Source organism: Trachurus trachurus (genome assembly GCF_905171665.1).
Source record: "Trachurus trachurus genome assembly, chromosome: 16".
Classification (NCBI taxonomy): Eukaryota; Metazoa; Chordata; class Actinopteri; order Carangiformes; family Carangidae; genus Trachurus; species Trachurus trachurus.
This window is the reverse complement of record NC_139902.1, coordinates 16,049,497-16,066,670: the sequence shown is the minus strand read 5'-3', so window position 1 is coordinate 16,066,670 and position 17,174 is coordinate 16,049,497. Positions and strand designations below refer to the sequence as shown.

Below are 17,174 nucleotides of genomic sequence, written 5' to 3'. Positions count from 1 at the left end.
TCCACTGCGATGTAACCGTGGAAATACCTGTGGTAAAAAAAAATAATGTGGACATTTGGGCAGCTGCTGGTGTTGTTCCTGTCTTCTGTTTTCTGCTTTCATTTTAGTGAGCTGACGTTCACATAATGTAACATTTTCTATCTGAGGAGTTGCAGTGTAAAGCTTTGTGTGTAATGCCTTATATGTTAAAAGAAAAACCCAACAAAAATGTTGTGTGGATCATATTATGCTACTTTATATAACCAGTGTGTATTTCTTTTAGTATATTGGAGGTGCTTCGCAGCAATGGTTGGGGCCAGCCAGGCAATTTTAGACGAATATATAGGTAATTCTGAGCAACATGAGACAAAATAAGACACCAAGAACATTTGCATTACAAGGTTCATTTTGCGTTAGCTGAGGCTTGGACTCACAACCTCTGACACTGCAACCAGCCCCTAACTCATAGAGATAATTGGCTAGAGATGAAACCTTGTGTGTGGCTTGACAAATGGACTAAGCCAGTCACCAGAATGACTGCAGCTGTCAAAGCAGATTTAAAAAAATGTCAAAATGTCAAAAATGATGTTGTCAAGACAAAAATCTACTCTAATACATATAGCATCTTGATAGCACGGAAATGTTTGTAATTTGTTTTTTAACAATACATGTTTTGCCATCGAGCTGAGTAAGCAGATGCCATAATTATTGTGCAGTGATAAGAAGGCATGGGCATAAAATGAGTGTGTAGTAGAGAAAGTGGGCAAGGACAGAAAACGGTCAGAAAGATCAAGCATCATAAGAGGGAGAGAAGCATAGAGAGAACACCCACACCCACACCCACACCGGGAGGGGGAGCAGTAATGCTCAGGGCCGTAACAGTATGATGGGATAGGAATATGCACCCATTTCTCAACATATTCTTATTCCAATTCATGCAAGTAGGCTATAAGACAAAAATAAATCCCTGGAATGTGAGTGAAACTTCCCTGCTGACACTTACAAAAAAAAAGTATTTTTAAAGTGTTTATATTGTATACAGTAGACTATTTCATTCAATATACTGGTACTTAAAAATATTCTTTTATTTTTATTTTGGCTTTTTGCCTTTATTCGATAGTACACACAGTAGAGATAGACAGGAAAGGGGGAGGCAGAGAGAGGGGGAATGACATGCAGGAAAGGGCTGCCCAACACGGGATTCGAACCGGGGCCGCCTGCGGTGAGGACCACAGCCTCTACATGGGGCGGCCGCTCTACCCACTGCGCCACGCACCGCCCCAAAATATTCTTAAGTACACCTCGAATTACATGGTAAGCGAGTTATACTGTAAGACTGGATAAAGTTGGTGAGAATGATCAGAAGTTACACTGGAAGTAATGGCAAAGTAGGGCATAAGTGAAGGGGAGATACGCTCTAACGCAGTCTAGTTATACTACTGTAAGACACGAGAAAATACGTGCGGGAAGTGAGCGGGAGTTATATGTCTGTGGAAGTTGGTGTAGGCTACTGTAAAGTATGTGTTAAGTGAACCATAACCTACGTACGCACTAAGACGTGTCCGTATTATGTAGTGTTACCAAAAAATGAAATAATTAGCATGAATAATATGTATGTTTCAATGATCAAGAAAAACTAAATCCATAAATGTCAATACAAATAACCTTGGGAAGCATTACACAAAACAAAAGCAGGCACAAGGACGTCAACGACCTCGGTTGTATCAGTGTCTTACATACTTGGCAATAATTTATCACTGAAGACAAGAGTCTGTTGTCTTCAGTTTGTTTCTCACACCGTTCTGATGTATCTCCTGACTGTAATAACTTTTTCACCACAACTAAACATTTGTAGCAACATGCAAGACCATTAACTGCTCAACTGCCGACTAGGTTACCAACTTGTCCTCTCTATAGGATCATTTGAATGAAAATGAAAATTTTCTTTGTGAGTATTCAGCCATCACACAACTTCTCAAAATGTGGGACTATGCCTTCATAGCAAAATGGTGAAATTTAAGAAAGAAGACTTCCCCTATGTTGAGATTGTAAAAAGGAAATGAAGAACAATGACAGCAACAACAAAAATCCTTAAAATAACTGAAATGTACATGTTGTGTTGTACAAATATGTTATCTTGCACCTCATCTAGTGTGACTGCTGGCCCTCAATGGTTGACTCCAGGGCCTTAAAAAATGTCTGCTCTTTTGTCAGCAGTGGCAAACTGTAGCTTTCTGTGCATGAATTCTGTGTTCTCTGACGTTTCAGAAAAGTATCACATCAAACAATGGACAACCAAGATAAAGGGATCAGCCTGGGAAAGTAAACAGCTTCTGTTTCTCAGGCTGATGTAGCATTATAACCATAGGATGGGTCAAAGTTTTGTTAAACATTGGGCAACACTTGCAATTTTAAAGGTTGGAGCTACACAATAAATATAACACGCAAACACAAGGAACCAATCTCACAAGCACAGCAAGTACAGCAGGCTCAGTCACTATTAAAAGAGGTGAGTATATTATTTTTGTATCTTTGTAAAATACTATGGATAGACAGCGTTCTCACTAACTTGATGTTTTTGCTTTTCATTTTCTAGAGATGGATTTAAAGTTGTGGCTTTGCTTTCTGTTGTTACAAGGTGAGTTTCAAATTGTGTTGCACAAAATGCACCATCCTACTCTCAGTAATGAATAATAAATCTGTGTGTTCTTTGTATTTCCAGTGACCCATGGTATACTGTCCCCTCAACGCCGATGGACAGCAAGAATACCATCAACAATTCCGGCCCTGCGTGGTTCCTGTGTTGTTATTCCCTGCATCTACACTTACCCCAAACCCCCCACACAGATCAACCCAAACAGGCGGAGAGGATTCTGGAGAAAGGGGACCAAGATTGTCTCAACCAATCTTCCAAGATGGAAAATGACCAATGAGTACAAAAAACGAACTGAGTTTTTGGGAAATCTGCAGCAACGCAACTGCACCATGCTGCTGGATTCTGTCAGGATGACTGACGTTGGCCCGTTCTACTTCAGGATTGAAATGCCACAATACAAAAGCTTCTCTTACACAGAAAATACAGTGTCCCTCAATGTTACACGTGAGTATTGGATAGATCATTTGAGTGATTCTTAAGGCAATTCATTGTTAGTATTGTATTTTGAGTGATGTTGGTATAATATTTAATCTGTGCAGGTGTCCAGCAGATTCCATTTATTACTCTGAGGGTGACTGATAAAGTCATAGCCACCTGCTCTGTGTCTCACTCCTGCCCATCCTTCCCCCCCAAATTCCTCTGGAGTCGCCCTGGGGTCGTCAAGCACCAATCAAAAAGGCTGAACGATTGGAAGTGGGAAACAGTGTCAACTCTGACCTTTAAGGCTCTACCTTCTGACTTCAAAAAGCCTTTAAACTGCACTGTGCAATACAGAGGTGGCAAGGAAGCAATGAACTCCGCGAGAATATGACGTAAGCTCAGTGTGTGATCTAAATATCTTCTTTCGCTCTGTATGGTAAATGAGTCACATGACACATACTGCATGTTATAAAAATGTAATATCTTACAGTCACTTAGTGTTTGCTGTTCACCCAGACAGTGAGGGAGAGCTATCACTGTGCTATCTGGTATGATAACAGAGATACTGTTGGATCAGTAGTGCATCGACAGTTTACAGTAAACACTGAGTGAAGAAATCCACAACTTCCTGCACACTTTCATAATAGATAATCTACCACCACTTGGCGCATTAATAGAGAACAGAATAGCTTCAGTTTGGAAATACTTTTTTTGTTTAAGGATTTGAACATGATCAAAATGATTTAACTGTTTCTGATCAACAATAAATTCTGATAAAGTGCAACTTGATTTGTGTGTTTGCTGTGTTTTCATACAATTGGATTTAAAAAAGGGTGGTAAAGATACAGCAACCTGCCTGTCTTTTTCTAAAATAGAATTGATGTTAGTAAGTGCTTTCACTATGATTTTGCATAAACCATCACGGATTTAGCAATAACTATAGCAATCAGAAGTGAGCAAGGGGGTGTCTTGCAACATTGGGTATTTACAGATTTAAACACATTTTTATGATTAAGTAAAAAATATTTTTAAAGTAGTCTAAAAGAAATATTGAGGTACACCCGAGAGTTTAAACAAAATAAGTTAACAGCAAATATTCAAATGAATCCCTTCACTTCCTTACAGAAAATTCTACCATATAATTTTTCACATAGAGCTGAAAGGTGTCAGCCACAGTCACACTTATCATTTTCCTGCAACTTCTATCAATTGTCATTACTAAGTCAACCACAAGATGGCATTAGATCTTCTCTCTCGCCACTCTTACTTTCAGATTGTCACACACAGTTCCCAGTTCATATAATTGTATACGTGACTTCCTGATTTGAGAGTAAAAACAAGTATTAATATCAAAGGTTCAACATTTCAATAATTTAAATATATATCCATATCTGCAGTCAGATATAAAACCATCTATGTGGTATACGACATATTAAACCAAGATTAAAGCAAGCTTTAATTTGACCTTTGATTTGACCTTACCAACCAGATGTTCAAACTCATACAAGAAGAAAACACATGTGGACAGAGCTGCTACAGTGAAACAGAATAACCCATGTGCTGATAAGAAACTGCCTTTTCACTTTTAACTTTCACATCTATTTTTTTTCCTCTGTCATTCTGATAAAGCAAAAACAAGGAAATTAAACAGTGCACAGCAGTAGGGTAACTTAAACTAAACTAAATTTGCAGGTTAAAAAAAGGGGAAAAAAACACAACAACACAAAAGTGATTTTTTTTTTTGCCCATGTGCAACTCATACCATGCCACCATAAATCACAACTTCGTAGAGGGTCGCCATATCATTCAAAAAGTACTACACATGGAATAATTAATTGTGCATACCTTTCTTGTTTATTTGTTCTAAACAGCCAACAGCACGTATCACTGCTTACTTAGTAAATCTTCATTTTAAGGGTCTCGGGCATGTAACGTCTACTCACGTTCTTACAGTACATTTCACCTCCCTCCGACCCTCCCAGATTCCCAATTCTTCTCACCATCTTCCTTTTCTCCCAGTGTTTGGAACTTTATGCATGATTACAGTTTTTCCTCAGTCGCTTTGGTGCATTTCTCTAGCCTGACTCTCGCCAGACCCTTGTAGTTCCGCAAAGCTACGCTGAGCTAGTCTGGGGCCGTTGACCCGCTGTTTTGGGAAGGAAACGGATCCAGGGCGAGAGAGACAGACCTTTCCTTCAAAATAAAAGCACCAAGCTAATAAAATGCGGTAAAACTCTTTAATTTAAGGAATATAATTTACAAGAAAGTCCCCGAGCCATTAAGTTAACATTTCGCTTTTATTGTATTGCAAGTTAATGTTTATTTTATAAGTTTTATGTTGGTGAACACTTTTATTTTGGTGAATCTGGTGATTTCGGTATCCGCTACAGACAGGAACCAGAATGCAGACTAATTCAGAGGTAACGGACACCAGGCTCTTCGCTTGTCTGAAGAGCCTGGTGATGCGAGGCTAACGCTGAGCTCCACACAAGGGTCTGGGACTGCTCCATAGGCGATTCATTTCAGAAGGCGGGGCCTTGTAAAAAAAATCTTGTATGTGATTGGATAAACCACTTGTCCGTTATCTTGAATGACGTGCTACTTCAGCCACTCACTGCGAGCCGCCATTGTTGTTTGACTCAAACAGTCGCTTCAGCGCTACGTCACACCTCAGAAAGTCCCGCCCGGCGATCCTGATTGGTTCATTATTTTTTGCCCGGGGAAGAAGTTTGCATTGGCCTCGAGTCCAGACCCTTGTGTGAAGCTGAGCGTAGCGCCTCTGGTGGAGCTTTGCAGAACTACAAGGGTCTGGCGAGAGCCAGGCTAGCATTTCTCACCCTCACTATATACATTTGCACAACAGTTAGTGCATTTCTCAAAACAATTAGTACAAACTGCAAAACCTAGTTGATAAGCTGCAAAAGCATGTCACTTGCTCAAAATAGATCCATTCATTCCTCAAAAGCAAGTATTTATGTCAGTATCAAATGATAAGTCCTGACACCATTGTTTATGAACAAGATAGTCAAATGGCTTTGTCTGTTTCATTATGACATTTTACTCCTTACTTTTCAAATGCAAAAAAGTCAGATCCTGGTGACACTACCTCAAGACAACACTATACACTACTTGTACAGCCATTTGAAAACTACAGTAAAGTTACACATTACTGTATTTAGTGCAATAAACTGAGTACAAGACACTGAATACGTATGTTTCACATTTTTACTGGATGCTCTTTGCAATTCTAATTTGTTCACAGCATTGTGCAAAAGAAAAATAGGGGTGCGGCAGCTATAAGCTTAATTCAGCCGCAACCCTTTTCGACCAGCTATAAAGTAGTACTTGTTACTACCTTGAATTTGTTTTGTTGAAATTTTGATGCTGTGATCGAAATAAACATTCATTCATTCATTCGTTCATTCATGCAAAAGAAAAATACAACTAAACAATATTGCAGTACATATTGTAACTGAACGACTGTGTAAATCATTTTATTCATCTATCACAGCGAATGCCATCCCCTTGCAACGCAGTGAGGAAAGTATCTCCTCGAGTGGCAAATCCACTCTCTGCAGGACTCTGCTGTGGTGTCATAAACAGGTGCTAGCAGGGCCATTTGGGTATGTGAACGCCAGTCATATACCTTACACCTCTATTGGATTTAGGAATAGGGAGTAAGGAGGGAGATATTTATATTCCACCAGCATCCTTTCATCCTTTCATTTGCTGCAAACCACTGTCTGACCAGATCTGAGGTGAAAGCATATAGGACCAGCCGGAGGTTAAAGAGTCTTGGTTCCAACACTATTTTCTTTTTCCCCTAATTTATTTATTTAGTCCTCTCCTTCCCATCTCTTTCTCTCTCATTCAATACTGACTACTGTAATCTCTCCTGGTCCAAATATCTCACACAAGAAATCAATCGCGCGCGCGCGCGCGCACACACACACACACACACACACACACACACACACACACACACACACACACACACACACACCTAAGCACACCTTTTTTTGCTGTTGTTTCTTTTGTTCTCTCTGTTTGCCTATTTTGTGTCTTCTCTGTTTGTTCTATGCTGTTGTTTGTTGATCACCTATACTGCACCCTTGTATTGTTTGATTATGTGTTCTCACCCTGTATTGCACTATAAAATAAAATAAAATATCGAAGAAAATATCAAAGAAATCTAAGAAAATATCACTGTAGTCTCATACGTAATAGTCACAATTACCATTAGCTGCTTACAGTAAAACACTATTACTTGTGTAATATCTACAGAAAATAATATTTCAGTATTTCTTTTCTTGCACAGAGAGACTGACTGTTCCACTGACTTCAACATTGTTACTGTAAGTTCCCCCTACTGGAAGAACAACGATATTTCATTTAGGACCTTGAAAACACTTACAGTACATACAACCACTGAAAGCCAGACTTAATTACTTTCTATACGATGCTTTACTGAACATATAGATCTTTAATTGTCATTCACGCCATGAAATATGTGGAACGAGATGCAATATAATCTAACAGAACATTTCCAAATAACCACGCTCACATGAAAAAACGCTTAAAAACAAACAAAAATCACGCACATCTCAAAAAAAATGGGGCATCTTGCAATATTAAGTATTTGCGGATTCACAAACATTTTTTATGATAAAACAATATAAAATATCCTAAGATAAAATAGAAAAGACAAGTGAATTAATTTAAATATTGGGGTATATTCAAGGGGCTTAAAAACAAACAAGTTAACTGACAATATTTGAATTCCTTCCTTCACTTCCTTATAAAAATGCTAGCATTTTTCACTAATATTTCTTTTCTAAGGTTAGAAACGACTGGAGGATCATCAGCACCCTGCAACTATTCTGTCAACTGTCGTTCCTCAGTCAACCACCAGGTGGTACCAGACCTTCTCCCCTGCCCCAGTTTACTTCACCAGTTCCCAGTACAGTAACAGTTCATAGCCTATCTGTATACATGACTTCCTGATTTGAGTGAAACCAGAGTAAAAAACATAAAATACCTAAAACGAAGTATGGCAAAAGTACAACATTTAAATTATGCAACTGTATATCCATATAAACCACATGCACATTCAGATGTAAAACCATCAGTGACTTCTTTGTGACAGGATTTTATATCGTCCAAGATGTAAACCAACTTGGCCTTTGAATTCCCCAGTATTTGAATATTATGATGTTCGAAATGATACAAGAAGAAAAAACATTTGATCGTGTGCTGTGGTGAAACAGAGCACAGTGTGAAACTCTGCTCTACTAAATAACAGTTCACAAAGATGGTCAACACCTAACTGTGTTTGATTGGAAACTGACATTTCAAAACTTTCACATCTATTTCTTTCCTCTGTCATTCCGATAAAGCAGAAACAAAGCGGAAATATAAAAGTGCACAGCACGAGGGTAACTTGCACAATGTGGATGACTGATATCATAAAAAGCAAAAGTTAACATTTTTCAGGTAAATTATTGCAGTGGTCTCATGGTAATCTTTAACATCAAACTTTTATAACAGTGCTTCACACAGTATTTTTATTGATCAGCCCGAAAAAGTTCTGGCCAAGAGAAAGTAACTTAATATGAGCACATTAAACTGTAATTTATAATACATGAACAAATACAGGATACAGAATTATGAGACGTGTGTAATAAACTTTTATATTGCTATTGATCAGACAAGCAGTCTAGAAAAGTTCTGGACAAGATAAAATAACTTTAAAGCAGAAGTAAGCGATAATTTTGTGTTAATATAAGTCTTAAATAGTTATATCTTCCGACAGCAATCACTTACTGTACATAGAGTGTTTGGACCGAAACACGGGTCTTAGTCCAGTCATTTTATGAGAAAAGGTTAAACAAATTGCAACAGAAGCAAACTCAACTGATTTTGTATCCTCAGCATGTCCTGAGTGAGGGAAAAAAAGCCCCGAAGAATCCCATTAGGGGAAAGTTTAGAAAAACACCCAAACATATCCCATTTATACGCATATAAAACATTTTTTTCACATGAATAGGGTAAAATTTTTAACCTTTAGATATCTCCATGAAAATTACTGAGTTGATTACTTACATTAAGACAAACAAAAAATGTATTACAAGTTTTTTGAAATTATTTGTTAACATGAGCAAATTTGCATAAATCTGCATAAATCTGCATAAATTGCACCGTTTTGACGGCACATGTATATATGAAGTTGCTGTGGTGGTACCGGCATGAAAATTGGAGTGAGTTGACTCCATCGGTCAACCGACAAGAAACCACTTTAAATTGCAAGATGACTGTAAAATCCCCTGATTCGCACAAACTGAAATACGCTGCTATGGCCGGGTTTTGGTTGATTTTTCAAGACAGCCACATCCTTAGTAGAGCAGGTATGACATGAGCCAACAGTGCATAATCCAATTACGTATGGCTGATTTGCATACATACAGCACCTGATCTAAACATTGGGTAGAGCAGGTGAAAATGTCTTGTTCAATCTTGTTAACATATTACAGTTAAAAAACTTAAGGAATGGAACCAATTTAGGCCCATGAGCATTAATAGAGACGGAGCATGTCATACCTGCTCTACTAAGGATGTGGCTGTCTTGAAAAATTGCAGTCATCTTGAAATTTAAAGTGGTCAACTTGTCGGTTGACCGATGGAGTCAACTCATTCCAATTTTCAAGCTGGTACCACCACAGCAACTTCATATATACATGTGCCGTCAAAACGGTGCAATTTACGCAAATTTATGCAGATTTATGCAAATTTGCTCATGTTAACAAAGAATTTCAAAAAACTTGTAATACATTTTTTGTTTGTCTTAATGTAAGTAATCAACTCAGTAATTTTCATGGAGATATCTAAAGGTTAGAAATTTTACCCTATTCATGTGAAAAAAAAAATGTAAATGCGTATAAATGGGATATGTTTGGGTGTTTTTCTAAACTTTCCCCTAATGGGATTCTTCGGGGCTTTTTTTCCCACACTCAGGACATGCTGAGGATACAAAATCAGTTGAGTTTGCTTGTTTTGTTTAACGTTGACCCCTTTTTTGGCCTAAAATGACTGGACTATCTGTCAGTCACTCTGCTCTGCTCTGAGCCGAGGAGAAAACTTTTCTCGTATCCTACAATTTTTATCCAATGAGGAGAGAGAACGGCATGCAGGGCTGTGTGTGCAGCCAAGGGATGCGCCTGAATGTGGTGACGTAGGGACGAGGACTGTTATGGTGCGTTCAAGGCAACTCGTAACTCGTGTTTTTCCGACCTGTGAAGTCGTACCAGTTCAATCTGGTACGAGTTCACCGGTCGGAAGTTACGAGTGGCCGTTATAGTGACTTTCACAGGTAAAACAGGTCGGAAAAACACGAGTGGGTTGCCTGCAACGCTACAAAGTCGTAAGTTGTGACTTAAAGCTGTAATTTACGGTTTCAAAAGCCTGCCTGGAACGCAGCATTACCCAAAACGACCGGATCGCTTACTTCTGCTTCAACAAACACATTAATCAGTTATTTTTTATACATGAACACAAACAGGATACAGAATAGTAAGGCGTGTGTAATATCTACAGAAAATATTTTTTCAGTATTTCTTTTCTTTTCTTTTTTTTCAAAGTTTCATGATGCACAGACTGTAGCCACACTTCTGCTGACTTGAACATTGTTAAACATTGTTATATATAGCATCGTCCCCATCAGTCTGTAGGAGAAATAAAGTTTACTATCTCTCTTCTGTGATGCATAGAAATAATGAATGAAAGGAGAAAAAAAATCACATACCTCTATGTTGCCGTATACAGGATCATTGTCGTCATATACAGGGTTCTGTACGTCATCACATTCAAATTCATTCTGTTTACTGAGAATAGAAATCAAACAACAGAGAGATCAGCTTCCTTGAATCCTTCCTTGTGTGTACTAAATCACCAGATAACTTTATTCCTGTAGCTGAGGGTAATAATCGAAACCTTTTTGGTGTTGTGCACTGAGAGAACTCTCCAGCTGCCATGTTGATGCTCATGTTATGTGTTGGTGTAACTCCAGAGTTCCCCATACTGAAAGAACAATTGGTAACACTTTATTTGACGCCTATATACAGTAATGCATTATAACCATACCTATAATGAGTTATAATGCAGTTATAGCACTGTATAACTATAGTTATAAACACTCATAAATTATCACAATGCTTTATAACAATAAGCATAACACATCATAGAGCATTTTATAATGGCTTGTAAGGTCAAGTATTATAATAGAGTTATAATGCTCTATGATGTTTTATGCTTATTATTAAAAAACCCTTATGGTAATTTATGAGTGTTTATAATGATAGTTATACACACTCATAAGCCAATTGTGACACATTATACTGTAACTATATTTATAATGCATTATCGATGTGGGCATTGTTAGTGAGTTACTAACAATTATAACGTAGCCTATTATAATACCTGACCTTATAGGTCATGATAAAATACTTTATAGTGTGTTATGATTATTGTTATGAAGCATTATGATCATTTATGAGTGTTTATAATGATAGTTATACAGTGCTATAACTGCATTATAACTCATTATAAGTATGGTTATAATGCATTATAAAGATAGGCGTCAAATAAAGTGTTACCGAACAATTAACTAATTTAGGACCCTGAAAACAATTTACACAACCACTAAAAGACTTTTACTTTCTAAACCATACCATTCACATAATAAAACATACATCTTCAGTGGACATAAATAAACAATATTTTACTACTTTTCCACATTGAGAGGAAACATTTTCTGCTCCAACTTACCATTTTTTAACAAATCCCACTGTTGCTACAAGTACCACCAAAACCACCACAGATCCCACAGCGATGACAATATAGAGATTCAGCATCTTATCTGTCCAGACTGAAACCATGTAAGGTCATTTTTCAGTTTTTCTGTTATTCACAGTCAAGTCAACAATCATTAGGCATGTCAGACATGTCACACAATCTACAAATTTGTCCTTACCGCTGACAGGTAGAGAGAGGGTGAGGGTGGCATTGCCTTCAGTGTTGTTTGCCAGACACTGGACAATCTCAGAGGATCCAAACATTTCCTGCAGAGTCCCGAAAGTAAAAGAGCCATGTTTCTCTATCTTAGTACCTGTCAGGACTCGGTCTGAGAGCACAAAATGGACCATGCAGGAAGGCTTGGACTCCGCGATGCACATGCACTTTACCATGTCCCCCTCTGAAGAGCAGGAGGAGATGGATTTAATCTCAGGAGCATCTGCATGGACAAGTAACACAGTTACGACTTATACTTCCATTAAAGAATGACCTATACTGTACCTTATTATATTATTGTAATGCAGTTTGTGGATTGTTTACTTACATAACACACTGATCTGCACTGGGCTCGACTTGCCCACCCCCACTGTGTTGATGGCAGTGCAGTACAATGCACCGACGTGTCTGGAGACATTTGGCAACATGTAGGTGTTTCCCTGATGCAGCTCAGCACCACTTTCATTATGCCACGTATAGGTACTGGCAGGAGGATGAGCATCACTGGAGCATTTCAGCTGTACAGCTTCTCCCTCTTTTACATCTGCCTTGTGCTCAACCTTCACATTCACTGGACGATCTGCATTGTAATATACACTCAACTGGTCATGGCGTTCTTTACAGACATATGTTTGTTAACATAATGTCAAAGTGGATAGGAAACTAACAATATAATAAGATGCAGTTCTTTACAGTGTTTAAAGCATCTACTTACGTTTTACTTTGAGGACCTTGGATGCCTCCTGCTGCCTCCCTCCACTGAATTTTACATTGCACAGTAAAGGCTTGTTGTGGTCAGCATGGGTAGGGCGAAAGGTCAGAGTATCTGTTACTTTCCACTGACTGTCGCTGAACTGCTGTGATTGGAGTTGCTCTCCAGAGTGACTCCAGCTGAAGACGGGTGGAGAGGTGGGACAAAAGAGAGACACAGAGCAGGAAGCAGCCACAGTCTCACCCTCCAGTACTTCCTCTTTCACAGAGATTTGGTTTGGTTCAACTAAATCAGCAAGAAGAGTTACAATCACAGAGCAAGAAAGGTTACAGTCGACAAAAGAAAATTACAGCAGGCTTTAGTGCATTTAAATCAGAGCACTTAATCTGGTGGCCATGTGTGATTAGCAATGTCATATCTTTTAGATTAGATTAGATTATACTTTATTTATCCCCAAGGGGAAATTAGTTAATGTCAGCAGAAGAAGAAAAGCACTCAGCAAATTATACAAAGAATAAGATACATAATTCATAAAAAATACTTTAACTTTATAACTTCAGCTGTTTGGTAATGAGAGTTATTTAAAGCAGTCGAGGGCAGTGACAAATGAGGAACTGAGGGTCCAGCTGTTTAACTTGGGTGTTGGAGAACTGTGGTTTCAAGGAACAGCAGTTTATAACCTTAACAGAAATAAAGCAAAGTAGTTGTACAGTACTATCCTTTTTGTCTAATTTGCACAAAGTCACATGTGCACATGTGATATCACATTTGAAACTGTCATCCTATAGTCAGTGTAAAATGTTCACTGATTAATACAAATGAGTCACGTCATGACAGATTAATTACAAATCAATATATTTAGGAATTCAACATTATCAAAACACAATAATTAAACAAATGTATGGAAAACTAACTTTCATTTCAGAGCTGTTTATGTTCACCTACCAGCCACTGAAATAGAGACACTCCTTTCTATGAAAGAAAAGTTGTCCAAGCCTTGAATTTCAATCCTAAAATAAAAAGGCCCTTGATCACTTTGTTTGAGTTGATCAATCTTCAGTGAACAGTTCTTCTGTGCTACATCTCCCAGCAGCTCTGTCCGACCCCGATACTGCTCCATTATTTCAGACGCATTAGGGTGATAGATGACGTGCTCCGTTGACTTAGTTATCCAAATCCCAGTGAACTTAGTGCCCTTTTTGTCTGGATCTGGGTAGTCAAAGGAGCAGGGAATCACTGCACAAGATCCAAGGACACCTTTAACTGAGGATGGCACACTGTTGGTCCAGGTAGAGGCTTCAGTTGGACCAACTGTGTAAAATACAATAAAAATGTGATTAAATGAAAACAAGGAACAAAATGAACAAAGTCTGAGGAACAGTCTACAAATTCACATGGAAGTTCAAATGTTTACCTGAACAAAGAGATCATGACAAATTCAAAAGAATGCATTTTGCTTGGTGTAGTGACAGGTAACAAGACATCGCTGTCCGATGTAAACCACGTGTGTCCAAAACGGCAACTTTTCAGGAAATGGAAAAAAAAACCTTTGAATATGGTGAATATGAATTGCTACACTGCTAATGGACTTGAGCGTTTATTTTACAGGGACGGATATACGTGTTTTTCCCATTATTAATTAGAATGGCCAGATCGTGTAACATTGACAGCTTTACTGTGCGTTCACACCAAACGTGATGGAGGCGTGTGTGTCGCTTGAAGTTGAAAACTACCGCAATCGCAATAAAAATCATGAACGACACGGCGGCGTTTGGGTTTCCAATCCAAATTGGACGTCGACAACAGGTAAAGTGCTGCTACGGTTGTTAAATCAGCCATGGTTGACGAGAGAAAAATTAGCGGGAGGTGGGTTGCGTCATTGTGTGATTGAAGCGATGATCAAAGATGTGAGAAATGGGCGCATGACGTCTGTCCGACTACTTATTACTCCGACTTCCTATTTCTCCGACCGTACATTTCTTTATTTTTGCATCCATTAGTCCGACCGTACATTTCTTTATTTTTGCATCCATTAGTCCGACCTCCCATTTCTCTGACTTAAGTAACCCCAACCCTAAACCTATAGAATAACTCTGATAAATGGGTAGGCTAGTCGGAGAAATGAGCGGTCGGACTTTTGGGTGGTCGGAGTGACATATTCTCCCCTTGACAAATGTGATCAAGCGACACGATGACATTGCCTCCATCATGTGAATGTGCGCTCAATTTTTTTTAGTGCTATGTTACATATCACCCATAGTTCCATCACATAAAATATGTAAGATAAATGTAATAAACATCCAGCAACTACACTATTATGGCTATAATGGCAAATGTTACACAGACGATGCCTGACCGTCCTACCATACTTTTTTTCCCTCTTCACTCCTCTCAGTCTCCACGTCTCAGGGATCGGGGAGGGAAATATCACCCCTCATAAAGTTACTGTAGGCTATTGAGTAACTGCTGCAAGCCATTATCAAACCAATAGTTTACTGACAATAAATAACAAATTACTGACGTTCTTAGCTTCAGTAAACTCCAGCAGTGAACTTCTTGTGCATTTCTCTTCTGCAGTTGAAGCAAGTAATTACAACCAATTTGGCCTAATATTGCTACTGTACCACTGGACTGGAAGAGGCATAAAATGGCAACAAGTCTTAAAGCAAAAAAGACATAGTAAATTAATTAATGTACTCTGCCAAAAAGCTGATAGAAATCCCATGTGTTCAACATGTAGACTACATGTGTTGACAGTTATATTTTAATTGTTTTATTATTTATTTTATTCTCCTCTCATTCCTTCTTTCATCTTATATCTGTTATGTTTGTTTTTGATATGTGATATACACTACCACAATGATTTTCAGTTTGAAATATCAAAGGAGGTGTGAATTTATGTTAAAATGTAAAATAATTATGATTATGTTTGAGTGTCATTGTTCATGTAATGTTGCATATTTAAGTTAATGGAGAAAAAAACTATTGGTCCAGTAATAATTCAACGCATTTAAAATAGTGTTAATATACCTTTCAAGAAAAGCCACACAAAGAAGGGAGTCCATTTAAAATCTCCCATCTTCTCCTTAAAAGGTCAGAGCTCTGCAAATAAAAAAGAAGTATGTTAAACTTGTTTGTTTTCCCAAAGTAGGACTGGCTGAAATAAAATTAATAGAAGATTAACTAATGACCAATAACAATGACTATTTCAGATATTAAACTCAATGATCATTACTGTACCTCACACAGTGTGTCTCGGAGATGGAGAGGTGTCAAGACTGAATGCTATTTTCTCTCAGTTGAAACCAAAAGTCATTATCACAGGATGGGGTGTGTCATGTGTTATTTATGTTGGTATTATACTTATAGAAGAAGAAGAAGAATTTTATTTTTTTAAATTGGTTTTCAGCATAACTGTGGACATTTCACAAATTACTGTAAATACAACATAGTGGGACACAGCAACAACAAAAAAACAAAAAAAAACACACAGCACCATATCTTATGTGGGCTCTTCAACAAGATGCAAGCATTACAAGCATTAATGCTTTATGCTTCTTCAAAAAAAAAAAGAAATAAAAAAGGAAATGGCGTAGCTTTCTCGTGGTCTGGTTTTCACATCCTGTTTTGTTCACCCCTGCAGTCTGGTGGGATGTTTCTGAGAGCTGGTTTTAACACTGACAACCAGTGTTGCAGTGGCATCACACAGCCTCTTTGCCTTCAAACATCACAGCTCCTCTTGCTGAGCTTCTTTTTTTTGTTGCACATCCTTGTTGAATTCAATCATGGGCCCTGGTCTCCAACAAAAGCAGGGTTCAGCATTTCACCCCTGTTTGGATAGAAACTGTGGCACTCCTGCACAGCCAGATCAACGTAACTGATGCTGCGAGTGAAGTTGAGCTTTTTCATGAATGGACTTGGTTTTCCTTTGACCCTCCACAGTTCCTCTTCGCTCTGTGTCAAGAAGTCCTCCAGTTTGACTGTATCCTCTTTTTGGCGCCCCCAGTACAGCTTCCTGGGAGTCGGGGTGATGAAGCCTGTGGATGCAGAGTTACCCATAACGGAAAATGTGCTTGATCTGGATGTTCGGGTTAGGCAAGGAACACAATCTGTGAAGCAATCAAAAGAAAAATGCACCAAATGAATATCTATAAAACAACAACAAAACCCCCAAAACAAATATGTACACTCAAATAAAGAATCTACACAAATCCTTTTTTTAACCTGTTGACTAAAACAGACCTCTGGAATGTCCCTCTTTACCAGCACTGAATGAGACATGCCACACTCTTCCATTTTAAAGACTCACAGGACAGACTAAAGGCCTGAGCTCATCTTTCATCA

At 38.3% G+C, this 17,174-nt stretch overlaps 1 protein-coding gene across 1 annotated transcript; it reads right to left on the bottom strand.

Annotated features, from left to right (window-relative positions):
• Nucleotides 1-10,631: 10,631 nt before the first annotated feature.
• On the bottom strand, nucleotides 10,632-16,889 carry LOC310999721 (myelin-associated glycoprotein-like; the record flags this gene model as incomplete). The annotated part of the gene is made up of 9 exons (XM_083990277.1): nucleotides 10,632-10,773; nucleotides 10,854-10,932; nucleotides 11,042-11,128; nucleotides 11,876-11,975; nucleotides 12,081-12,341; nucleotides 12,447-12,698; nucleotides 12,834-13,115; nucleotides 13,866-14,066; nucleotides 16,658-16,889. The coding sequence occupies 9 exons, from the start codon at nucleotides 16,887-16,889 to the stop codon at nucleotides 10,738-10,740; spliced, it is 1,530 nt and encodes a 509-aa protein (XP_083846403.1). The 3' UTR covers nucleotides 10,632-10,737.
• Between the last annotated feature and the right edge of the window lie 285 nt (nucleotides 16,890-17,174).